At 40.2% G+C, this 12,965-nt stretch overlaps 1 protein-coding gene across 2 annotated transcripts in view; it reads right to left on the bottom strand.

Annotated features, from left to right (window-relative positions):
• TP53BP2 (tumor protein p53 binding protein 2) overlaps window positions 1-12,965 on the bottom strand; it is a 48,846-nt gene that overhangs the window by 26,300 nt on the left and 9,581 nt on the right. The window contains exons 1-2 of one of the 2 annotated variants that reach the window (XM_085311746.1): window positions 10,208-10,276; window positions 3,480-3,627 (exon numbers count right to left, since the gene is read on the bottom strand). In XM_085311746.1, coding sequence (XP_085167872.1) covers window positions 3,480-3,627; window positions 10,208-10,261 — 202 coding nt within the window. In that variant the 5' untranslated portion in view covers window positions 10,262-10,276. Of the gene's footprint in view, window positions 1-3,479; window positions 3,628-10,207; window positions 10,277-12,965 lie in introns of those variants that run through there. The other variant, XM_085311739.1, reaches the window with a different exon arrangement.

The following is a 12,965-nucleotide window of genomic DNA, read 5'->3' as shown; positions in this document are numbered from 1 at the left end:
AAAAAAAAAAAAAAAAAAAGAGAGAAGAAGAAGGAAAGATAGAATTCAGAGTACTTCATTCATATTCAACAAAGGCTCTTTCATAGCAACTATCTTAGTATGGAATAATCACTTCAGGGAAAAAAATGTTGGTGTTAAGTATAAATGTTTTCAGTTTCACAGGAAGAGGAGCCACTAACACACGTTTTCAGCATGCGAAAAGCTTTTTTAACATAAAAGGGTTTCTTTAAAAGAAAATGCTGCAGCTGTGCTGAAGCAATCTAGGAAGGAAAATTTCTGGAGTCACTGTCAAAAGAGATTAGCTTTACAGAATAAGCAAGTAGGTCACTGTTACAGAAAATGCAGTCTCTCGGCAGTTATTTGTCTAGACAGCAAAAAAAGCTCTTCATCTGCTAAACCCTAATTGAAACCTCCCCCCACCCCACCCCCCCAAAAAAAAGCCACCAACAGTACTACTGTCAGATTTCCATCTTAAAGAATATATAGCTGGCTTAGGAGACAGATCCCTAGCAGCYAGTCAGTGCTTCAGCCGAAACTATAAGCAGGGGAGATGCCCTTCACACAAAGCTTCTGTCAATACCACTCAGGGACTTCAAAGGAAGGTCAGAAAGATTTTCAAATACCAAACAAACCTACATTTGAAAAGCTCTGCAACAAAAGACAACCTATTAGACTTCACCTTTTTGTTCCCTATCTCTGTCTTAAAAAGAAAAAAAATAGACACAAACACTTTTGGACTGCTTTCCCCGGTCAAGGCAGTCATCTAACAGAAAGAAGTCTGGTGACAAGAAGATCAAGAAAGTTTGTCCTGAGATGTCTCAAGTTTCAGGCAAACCTGGGAGACAGAAGAGTAGTAAAACTGCCGCCTTCAGGGAGCACAGTGCCTCAAGCTGGCTTTCGGCAATCCTTCCGAGCACATTTAATAAGGTCTGACAAGAGAAGCTAAACTTCCTGAACAAGGGTCAGAAAAGGAAAGAGAGACAAGTYATCTAAGAAGAATAGAACTCAATAACTTAAGTCTGAGAACTATTTTTTAAACATACAACTTTTGTGTTTATCCCAGAAGGCTGGCATGCTCCCTGTTCATTTTAGAATAAAACAAACTTGTCCAGTGTTTAANAAAAAAAAAACACACACACACAAGAGGTATCTGGGCAAAACAAGAGAGTGTACTTCACTGACATCTAAAGAAGTAACACAAAGCTAAGTGTATTTTTCCCAAAAGAATAAGCCCAAAATACACACACAAAAAATTTTTTTGCAAATGGTTGCTACAGAATGTTGGAAAGACTGCTTAGGAAGGGATATATTTTATCCAAAATGACATGTATATATTTTACCTTGTACCCAAGTCTTTTAATCTCACATGATTCGAGACTACTGCATTTTATGTTACCAAATACAATCTGAAACTATAGAGAGTTTCASGCACACTTTACTGCTTGTATTTAAAAGTACATTATTAGTAAATATGGAGGATCAGTGAAGAGAACAAGAATAATTTCATTTCTAAAACAAGTTTTTGCTGTACAAATGGACTACAGAGATTGCCTTTTTTTTTTTTTTTTTGTCTTTCAATTGATGACAGCTCTGCAAGCAACATTCAGGTACCTCATGGGATTCTCATGGGATCTCAAGAAGTCTTTGCTGAGACTAACCCTCTCAGAAGAGAGAGTCACTGTTTTACTTTATGTTTCTGTATTCAGATTATTTTTTTACATCATATCCTAGAGCTCTACAAAGACTGGCAACTTGATTTTATAAATAAAACTTATTATAATMGATGGTCCCACTTAGCCAGAAGTGCCCTTTTTGGCTTAGTAGGACCACTTGCACACTAGAGCAYTGGCAGACTCTGCTTGCCTCTGGTGCAGGTGCTCTTCCTTGATTTAAGGCCAAACACATTGCCATTTCCAGCATATTCTGTGCAATCACCTTAAAAGCCGATCAAGAATCTGGGCTCAGGGAAAACAAGGTGAGGAACTGCCCAGGCTTTAGCAGGGGCCCAACTCTGGTAATTACAATAGGACCCCATCCCTTACCATCACCATGTGCCATGTAACAGGGAGCAGGGCTAAGACTAACAATTCAGCAGTTAAAGCTACAACATACACCAAAACCCTTATTTTACTTGTCTATCACTCCAGACTTTGCTATTGTGTTCATTTAGATGGAGCAGGACAGAGATATATAGTAAAAATTCTTTCCTAAGAGATATCTTTTTGCACTAGATCAGTAATTTTATTACCGTTTATAAATAAAATATGGTTTCCTAATAAGAAGAAAAAAATCTATTGTATTTTTAGGCCCTAGAAATATCAGAAATATTACTTTATGTCAGAAGGAACTAAAATCAGGAGACCAGACTCAAGTATCTCATGGTATTAAACACACATCTAGCTTACCACAGACTTCTTCAAATGGGTGTGAGCAAGAGTAGAGAGAAACAGTAAGACAGGCTCTTACTATATGTTTACTTTTTATTTTTTTAATATATATAATTTGATCCAGCTATCCTGAGATGCCTTTTTTTTTTTTTTTTTGCATGACTTAAAATTCTCTCAGTGATTAATCTTTGTTATATCTCTGGATGGCTACTGGCCATGAATACTAATGGAGACATAAAATAGTCAGGAGTTCCTTCTCATTCAAGTAATGAAAAGTTAGTCATAATTTAGCTTTTGATTCACTTATTAACACACTTCCCAGCTCCAGCAAAGCACTGCAAGCTAGGCAGATTTGCCATTCCAAGACAAAACTAGCAAGGATGCTGTGGGTGAGGAAAGCCACAACCCACCACATACATAAAATCCTCTTCTACAACTTGAAAGATAGAAACTAAATTTGCTGTCCTCTGTCTTGTCTCATTCCTCCCCAACCTTCAAGGTTCCTCTTTAAATCGCTTTCCGTCAAGTAACTTCTGCTACTTACTGTAACACTCCCTCCCCTCAGAAACTCAAATTTGGCCAAATTAACACTTTCCTGAATGACAGAGGTGTAATCAGAAAAAAGTTTTCCATTGCTATTGCACCTGAAAATGGTGATGGGATTTAGGAAAAGACTGTCTGTTTGTTACAGGATTACTAATACATGACCATTAAAAAAAAAAGAAAAGAAAAGAAAGAAAGAAGAAAAAAGAAAACAAACCACTATTGGGGATCCGGGGATCCTTTCCATGGCAGGGAGAAGGCGAAGAAAGAAAAAGCAACTTACTCAAACAAGTCTTTGGAGGATGCGAGAAAGTCAGAGAAGGGGTGGCACATGCACAAGAACATCTGAATGCTTGAGTTTTTTTCTTTTGCTTTAAGCAGTTTGCGTTTGTGYGTGTCTGTCTGCATACGTATTACTATATAGCAATTCTGATGAAGGGATTAACAAAAGGTAGAAGCCCTTTGGGACAGGACCATGCCTGTCAGATCTCTGGGCACACCGTGTTACAACGGTGAGCATCCAAAAACTCACGAGTACATCCGACACACCTGAGCCACACCACACTTCAGCCAGGTGGCACTCGCTCTCGCCGGGCTCTTTACACAGCTCCACCACATCCCTGCAGGTTGTTTCTGGGGTGACCGGCACCTCCGTGAAGTGCTGCTCGTTGTTACTAAGGTACACTGTCAGAAACATCTGAAAAAGACAACAGCGACAGCACACGGTTACTTTATAATGCCAAACCAGACTGCACATCCAGGACAGCCCTTCCCTTAAGCACATTATTTGCAAGAAAACAGTTTCACTCATTATTAACCATCCATGGAGCATACAGAATTTCAAAACAAAACMAGGTTTTCTTCTAAGGTAAAAGCAAGTGCAATGGAGGTAATTTTCTGCTCACCTAAATTATGCTGGGGGGAGGTTGTTTTCAATCTGGAGTTGCTGCTCCTCACTGCTCTCGTGGTGGTATCAGAACTCCCTACCTTAATTTACCTTAAATATTTTTAATCATAAAAAACCAAACGCAAATTAAATCTGTAGAAAGACTAGAACCTACTGCACTGGAATCGACAGCGGAAACACGTAATTTACACTTCTGTAACACCTTTCACTGGAAGGTTTCTTTGAAACACAAGTTGGCTTGCTATGCCATTAAATAGTCCCACTTTGAATACCAGGTCCCCCAAAAATGCAGTAAAAAGGAAAACTATTAAGTTTCACTTGTTAAGGAAGGAAAACTAAGTTTCACTTGGCTTCCTCTTCACAGCTGTAGGAGGATCCTTGAYCTTTGATTATTCCATCTAAACACATTACACTGCTAGATGTTGTTCCTGCTCATCTCTCCCTCATCACAACTAGAAAATGTGCATTTTAAAAATCAGTTGCCTCTGAAAACCAGTTAYTTTGTGGTATGCTATTAACATTAAACTGCCATCAAAGTTTAGGATCTCGTTAAAAATTAGAATTTGTTTTCTTCTGAGACCCACTCAACTTCAGCATCAACTGGCTGCCCGATGGACAATTTCCAGCATCACAAAAACCAGCCATATGTCTCCRCAGAGCAATGACTCCAGTAAGCACTCCAAACAGCAGCTACAGCAAAACATTACTGAATCCAGACTTTTCCATAAGCCTGGAAAGCCTATTCCTGTACAAAGACTCAAATGTAGTGTTAGAGAATTCCCACCCCTCCTCATTTTAAAAAAGAGTAAAAGAGGTACAGCTCTTTTTGAACAACAGCCCAAAGGTCAAAAGAAGCCTAAGTCAAACAAGACAAGAGATGTGTAAATACCCTTCTAATATGAAAGCAAAAGTCATTTTGCCAAGCATTATTTCAGTAATGTTGTGCAAATACTTTGGGCTGAATCACCTTTGATGCAACTGCAAAGYGAAATTTAACCCATCATTTCACAAYGTGATGAATCCCCTGCCCTCYGCTGCAGTACAAATGCATGTATGTTCACTTGCTAAAGTCCTCAAAGCTTTCCAGGATCCTTTCAAATGCCACAGTTTCCTCCACTCCAGCGAGCGAAGCTGCCTTTCTTCTTTTAACAATTTCTTCAAAAACACTCAACACTCAAAATGTCTTGTTATACAGAGTGCAAGTCTTTGCCCCAGTTTAGGCAGTATAAACATATCAGAACAGCATCTCAGTCCCAGGGATGGCACTGGATTTAGTACCATCACTATCCAGAGCTTCTGGTCTCTATTTTTGCAGTGTTCTCCCAGGTGACATCTCCTGATGAACTCCTAAATACCTTCTGGAAATATTCAAAGAGTGGGAAAAAGTCTACAGAAAAAGAGCTCAAAACCCCTGTGATCCTTAGGAAATTCTTGTAAGGAAGGGAATTAGGAGTAGAGAGAACATGCTGAATGCCAAGGTGGCAGTTGACGTGAGTCAGAAGGGGGGCAGCAAGGCAGATGGCGCGGGACACCCAGCGCTGGCAGGGTTTCAGCTGGAATTGGGGCTGTCGTTCACGGAGCAGCCCTGCTCTCCGGCGGGAGCATCCTGCGCGCGCCACCTGCAAGCAGACAGGTTCCCAGCCGCTCGCCCACGCGCTTCCAGGAATTTGTTTTTGTGCTGCTCACCCCGTGGCATGTTTTTTTGTGCAGGCCTGAGCTGGACCACAGGCATTCAGGTAGGCTCAGCTTACCGCGCGCACTTATTACAGGGTGCAATTGTTGTGCTGTTTACAACACAGCACACTGAAGTACTGACCTAAATTAAGAGACAAAAGCTTTCCCAATAGCAACTCTGATATTCAGCTTTAATCTTTTGTCATGCAACACTGTTTTATGTATTAGATAGATAGTGTTACCATAGGAAGCTGATTGGGGGATGCCACATGCAACCAGATAAAAATACCATTTAATCACAAAAACTGGGGCAGAAGAACATAAAATAAAAAACATGCTCCCAAACAGCTTTAGAGTAGGGCTATATAGAAATATAAAATATATCCATCTGAACATTAAAACTTCACTTGTAATGCTGTAAAACCTTGTATGCAGAACAATAAATTGTACAGGCTTTGTATATGCAGCAAGAGTTAATAGTTTGAAAAGATAAGCTTATAGATGGGAATTAGAAGAAAAGTATGAAAACATGGGCATTATATACAAAGCAGGCCTAATTTGACCCTAGCAGGGCCGTTCACTCTTCAGCGTGCCTGTTTTTCTCCAGCTGTTAATCCTTAGGATTTACCAACACAGACAGCTACACAGGAAGGATCACGAGATGCCATTTCTACCYGGACCGCTCAGGATAATTACTAACGCATTAAGCCAAGAGCACTCAAACCTGTTGAGTGGGGACCATTTCCAAGACTCAGTAGTATCTGCATTAAATCCATCCCTTACATTCCAAGGGCAGAAAACACAAACTCCATGCAAATTCCCTAAAAAGCATGCCCCTAAGCCTGACCCCTGACAAGTCTAAAGCAACTACAGAGTTACAATGATGTAACCTCCGCAACTATCTCCTTCCACTTCTCCTTTTGCTCCAGGGGCAATTCTGCTCCTGCCTGCTCCACTGCCTGCTTATCTGCGAGGACTCCAGGGGCAGCCCTGCTCCTGCCTGGCTATGTCTGAACCTAGGGGAAGCTCTTCGGAGAAAACATACATTGCAGAAACTTCTGGGTCTCCCGAGAAGGCTGGAAGAGGTAAACAAGCTGGTGTGAACTCCACAAACCTGCTGTGCCTCCTTGGCACAGGCCATAACACCTGATGGCTGCTGTCACTTGCAACACCTTGTATTGCCCCCCCCCAAAAAAAAAGCCATCCTTCCCCAAGAACAACTGAAATGCAACACCTACTAACCACTCTACCACTACTTCATATTCCGTTTGACTCCTGTGCAGCAGCAACAGAAACGGGGAACAAGAACACTTTCATGGCACTTGTTCAGAAGTTCGAACCCTGTAGATTGCACGAAGCTAAAGAGTAAAGTGGTCTTTTCCTCCTCCCTGAAACTGAAGTTAAGATGGTTATAGGTAAGTATCCATGAACTAATAAGGAAAGAAAGAACAACAGGTAAAAGGTAAATGAAATTCACTTTCAAGCTAGGCACAAACAAAAAGCTAAACGAAAAAAAAAACACCACACCACCTCTACCACAACCCATCCTAAAATCTCAGTCAGATCTTTCGCTTGTCTTAGGAGAGCATCCAGGCAGACAGTGAAATATCTGACAATTCCATACAGCCTTGGGATTGGGGGGGGTTTCCCTCCCTTAAACTTTTAAAAACTGAGCTTTAGGAAAGCCCAGCATATAGGCTGAGCACGAAAAGAAGTTGGGTAGCCAGGAAGCTAGATTCTGTTTGCTTCTCCACATGAGCTATTGCTTGCCGATGTCTCAGTTTTTTGCCTCATCTATTTGGACAGATAGATGCTATTATCACATTGATTCAGCTGTGATAAATATGATTCAATCTGTGTTCAGTATGAAGTTTTAAAAAGGATGTAATTTAGAGACCATTTATTTGTTCGTATCAGTTTCCAGATGTTGCAACAGTGCTTAAACAAGTCTGCTCAGGTGAAAGAAAATGTGCTCTATTCCCTGCTCCTCCCATGCTGGCTCCCTGCATATATACAAAAAAAACTATTGCATTGCTCTGCTTTTGTATAAAAGCARCAAGAAATCCTCCGACTCATTTCCCCCCCAGGCAGTACTCCCTATTTATAAGCACGGAAAAGCTTTAAAATGTGAAAGCATCCCARCAGCACGGCATACTTACAAGGAAGCAGGGATGTGCTGTGCCTCTGGTGAAGCTGTTCCTAAAGTGACATCACAGCTTTCAGCTGACTCTGCTGTATAGCTTAGAAAAGAAAAGTTTGCATTTATGGAGCCACCAAATGAGGCAGTTCGATCGAAGGCATCAAGGGCATCAAAGGAATGGCCAAGGACATATCAGCTAAAGCAAGAGACCATTTTTGCAAGACAACAGTGATGCATGATTTGCAAGCAACTGAATGGCAAAGCAGAGTACAAAACATACAGGAGGACTTTAAAAGCCTTAATAAAAAATAATAAAAGCCTGCCACTTAAGACACAAATACAAGAAAATCCAAATTGGTGTGAAGGACAACACACAGTCCTCTGAACATGAAATATATCATTTAGTTTGAAGCCATATTATTTATGCATCACCTCCAAATATAGCCAAAGTCTGGGTTATAACACACCCAGGAACAGGAAGAGAACAGAGCAAGAAAAGCAACCAAAAAAGCAGGACAGATGAAGGCATCAATTAAAGCAAGTCACACCCCAGTTTATAATCCTCCATCCATCTCCTCTGTAGGTCAATTCCAAATATTCTTATATTTGMCAGCAACTCTGACCCATTTCTTGTTAAGCTCAGCAACATGACCATTTCATACAGCTCCATGGATATTAAGTAGAGCATAATAGGTCTCAACATCCATAAATAAGTTTTCAACTTAAACCGAAACATTTCACATCAGAAAGCTCTACGTAAGTGCCAGCCTCTGTGACCACACCACATTTTGGCTCCTGCTGTGTTGTATTAAAAAAATAAAAGCTTCCTTCCAAAACGATCTGAAATACAAGTTTAAAATGTGTGAGGAAACATACACACTACAATTTACATCCATCCAATGAGATACCCTTTCACATCAAAGACTAATCATCTCTTCTTTGGATCAGACGACCTCGACTATTGATTAAAAAGCTTGAAAAATGGAAATTCAGCTTACTCTTTATTTCAGCTTACTCTTTATTTCAGCTTTCACAGTATTCCTGCAAGGATCATAACTCCGTCTCTTATAAAATATCATATACAAATAGAGAATCCGTTGACAATGTTGACTTGACCCTGTTTTTCACTATTTGCGTAATTCTTAACCTCATACAGTCTTCTCCTGTTTACCAGACAATATGCAAGACAAACTGTGACATCTRTTCACATAGCATTTTTTCAACTTCAAAGCAGTTTAAAACCAGCAAGTCTTGACACAAGCAAGCAGTTTCCCACTTTACAGACAGCGAAACTGAGGCATGCAACACCGCGATGACAGGCAAGGACAYTATTCAGTAGCCAAACAAGCAAACTGCCTCTGGAAATCGTGATTCATTTCATTACCTTGCATTAGAACTAAATGCATAATTCTGTACCACAACTCCACATTCTGTGGGGTTTAGAGTGAGCCCTAATACCCTTGAATCACATTTCCATAACATAGCTAAGTAATAGGCTTCGTTGGCATAACAAATTTTCTTTGACATCATTTTTAGGGAAGCATTAAAAGCCACTCTTAAGGTTAATGATGCAATGTTTTTCCGTAATATTCTACTGTTGTCTGAGTTATATCTACTAAATCCAACTGCAAATGCTTCAAGATAGGCACCACATCTTCCTAGAACGTGGAGAGCACGTACACCTGACATGCTGTATAGGTAGGTCTCCAAAAAGGGGATCAGAGCATGCCCTTCAAAGGCTTTTCCACACACACTGTGGCTACATAGCAGCAAYGTATCTCAATACTGAAAAGCCATTGTTTCAGATGTGAAATAGCTTTTTTTAAACACTGCGTGGTATGGAAAGAATTACAATAACATAATATTACATCCTGAACTAAAATGTATTTTTAGAAGTTAATTTTAGTTAGCTAAAAAACTAGCAACATGTAATTTTCAGAATGAACAGATTAACCATTAAATTTCAAATGCAGATGACAGAAATGAGAAATAACTGCTTCCACCCACCAATCTGATAGCCAAAGTTTTTACCCCAATCAAATCTTTTCTAATAAACATACAATCCTTTTAAACAAAGGGTTTTAAATATAAGTATTACATCTTACCTAGGGAGAACACGGATGCTGCACCTTCCTAGACAACTTTGAAGAAATCATCTGCTAAAATAGACATTTTTGCTGACTTGATGCAACTTCCTAAACAACAGAAGACAGCCAGTACAGTGGCGGCTTTTCATGTTGTGATAAGCTGCTTTCTGAGCTGGTTCATAGTTACAGCTCTCAATTTAACGTGATGAACACCTCAGTAACAAAGCTCTTCCATGATTCCTTCACATCAAGTTCCCCAGAACCTTACAATAGCCCTTCAGGAGGCAGCACACTCACTTATTGTACCTAAAGATTAAGGTACGCAAAAGATTAAGGTAAGCAAAGGATTATACAATAGACTTAGTAGAAGACAGGGACACAGGATGATTGCTGCCACCGACTCCTTTCGTATTCAGCTGTTCAATAAAGCAAGCTTTAGCAGAAATGCAGAGTAAAGTTTAATGTTTACCTGTGGCCACACCTGAAGAGATGAGTTCGGTTCTGCCTGTCTCATCCACTGCATGCACTACTCTGTTTACATTGTACTGGCTTTTCGCCATAACCATGAGAAAGGAAGTTATGATGCAAGGTAGGTGGAGTACAGTAGGAAGCACCACGCAATTGTTAAGATTATTCCCGTCTATATAAAGAACAGGCCTTTTCCCTTTTAATTGTATCTTGGGAGAACACAGAACTCTTGGTCTTTACTCTCAAAAACACGGTAAGTTACTGTTTGTATAAATCATTTAAAGATAAATACATTATGTATTTGTACATTATCTTTCGTAAAAACATCTATTTTCTCAGGATTTAAAAATAAGGTACATCCATGCATCCATGTGGATTTCTGATGGGGAAAGAAAGTAGAAAACAGCAGAGAGGCAGCTTTCCCTCTTCTCCCTCCCCATTATTATTTTTTTTAAGCACAGAGAGAACAGAATGAAAGCCATCTGCTTTTGGTATACACTAGTTAAATTGGGCAAAAGCTATAGCACAAACATCAATCTCTGCCATCATCTCACCACTACGCCTGCACCTGAATCATCATTAGGGAAATCTGAAGATTTCCAGGAAAACAGTCTTTGAGTTCTCACCAAACACAGTTACCATCTGAAATCAATGAATCTAGGTTTGTGAGCCTCCCGCTTCATGACCTGTAACTYTGAAGCACTGAGTTTTAACTGTCTTCAATTCAGAATTAAAAACTCAGGAAGAAGTAATTACAGTGTTAGTGCCAAACTTCACAGAAAACCATCATCTTCTGCATCTCTTAGTTTTGCCATATCGGTTTTGTGAAATCTGTTGGGCTCTACGTAAGGCTGGCAAACCCTGAATTCCTGACCTAAAACCCTACTGAAGGGGGGAGGAAGTAGGCATGAGGCCACTATGAAAAAATCTTTCCAAACTAAGRCTTTTACTTTGAATCCAAGATACACTCTTCTGACTTAACATTTCTCTTCAGTCATACTCATACAACCGAGCTAGAATTCACACATGCCATAAGCCAAACATCAGAAAGACTGGGGCAAATAAAGCTTACTATTTTGGACAAATACTAAAAACAGGAGCACCACACTCCTATGCACTCCATGCTCCTCAGTTGATTCACCAACTGGTAATGAAGACAAGGATGTCTCAGATCAAGGGTGGCACTTAAAGCTCCTTATACTTTTGTACTGCTGGTATCGGCATTCAGCATAAAGAAGCATTCTGAAAGATATGGGTCAAGTTTTTAAAGAAATATAGATTAAACTGGTTCAAATAACGTATTTAGGAAACTACAGTCCTTTAGTGATCATTCACTTCCGCAACACATCAAGTATAGCTTGTTCTGTTCAAATATGAAGCCCTATTTGGATTTACACCAATTCAGTCAAATTACTGCAGGAATTCATGGTTAACAAATCTTGAAGACATTCTTCTCGCTGCGCCACACCACAGCATGTTCACATATCTATTCCTGTTGCCATCCATCTCAAATGTTTCTCTTCTTCGAACAGTCCCCTCAAGGACTCTCCTCCTCTCTCCATTCAGAAGCTTCCTCTCAAAATGCTCGGTCATGGCTCCTTAGAGACACCACTTTCGCACTGTTAGCCACTCCATAAAGACCCAGTGCATAAAAACCAACTGGCAGAAAAACAAGCCTACATGCAATGTTTGGACTTGTATTGTTGGTGTCCTAGTTGGAGCTTGCCCCTCCTCTTCCTGGAGCCCACAAAAGGAGAATCAGGTCGTTGGATACTTGTCCCTCAWCTTCTCTGTTCTCCACTAAGTTAAGAACACTTGATACACAAGGAGAAAGCTATTAATACTATTTTCAGGTGCACACAGACACACACACAAGACCGCATAATTCTTACAATAGCTACTATACCCCAGGAAATGGTAACAGTCTAACAGATAAAATACAACCAGAGAGGCTTACAATTGCTCCTCATCCCATCTTCAGCACAGCAACACACATCRCACCAAAGAGAAGACTCTAAAGACAACATCCAAGCATAATGAGCCAGGTTTTGAACTCAAACTGAATCATCTCAATTTATTCTACTTGCATCAAACCCAGAAGCAGTATTTGTACAAAAACAAATAAAATAAAGATACTAASCTGCTCCTGCTGAGTGAGACCCTTAGGTCCCCCTGCATTGGGAATACATGTTACCGCTCTTCTAGCATTCTAGACGGCTGGAGGCCAGTAAAAAGCACGCAAAATGCTTTGGGATGCTGTTGAGAACCGTGCTTCTCAAAATAGTCCATTAAGATGCACGTATATTCCTACAATGAAAACAAAGCCTAACACTTTTTTGTGCAGCYAAAGAAGATTTTGCACAACGCAGGATGGTTTARGAGGAAAAGGGAAGTTACACCCACATTCAGGAATGAAGGTGAATTTAGCATAACCCACACCTAAATGGAACAGACTATCACAGTAAACTGGCAGCCACACCACCCACGCCATACCACCTGCTGGTTAACTAAAAGCAGCAACTCCTTACTGGGCTTAGAAGTACTTATTTTCTACTTTTCCAGCTCAAATATAACAATCTCWCTGATAAAAAAGACAATCGACATTCACACCAGGAAGCACTAAGTGTCAGCCCTCCAGAACGTGCAAGTCAAACCCACGGTTACCATGCAACGAGTGCCTGACACATAGCTCAAACAAAATTTATTACCTTTTATTTACAGGCAACAGGGGACTTTCTGGGAATGCCAGAAAGGAGGGA

This window comes from Rhea americana, unplaced genomic scaffold, assembly GCF_003343005.1.
Source record: "Rhea americana isolate MKP2758 unplaced genomic scaffold, rheAme1 scaffold_109, whole genome shotgun sequence".
In the NCBI taxonomy this organism is placed as follows: Eukaryota; Metazoa; Chordata; class Aves; order Rheiformes; family Rheidae; genus Rhea; species Rhea americana.
Note: the sequence above shows the minus strand (reverse complement) of the source record. Positions and strands in the feature narration are given on the sequence as shown.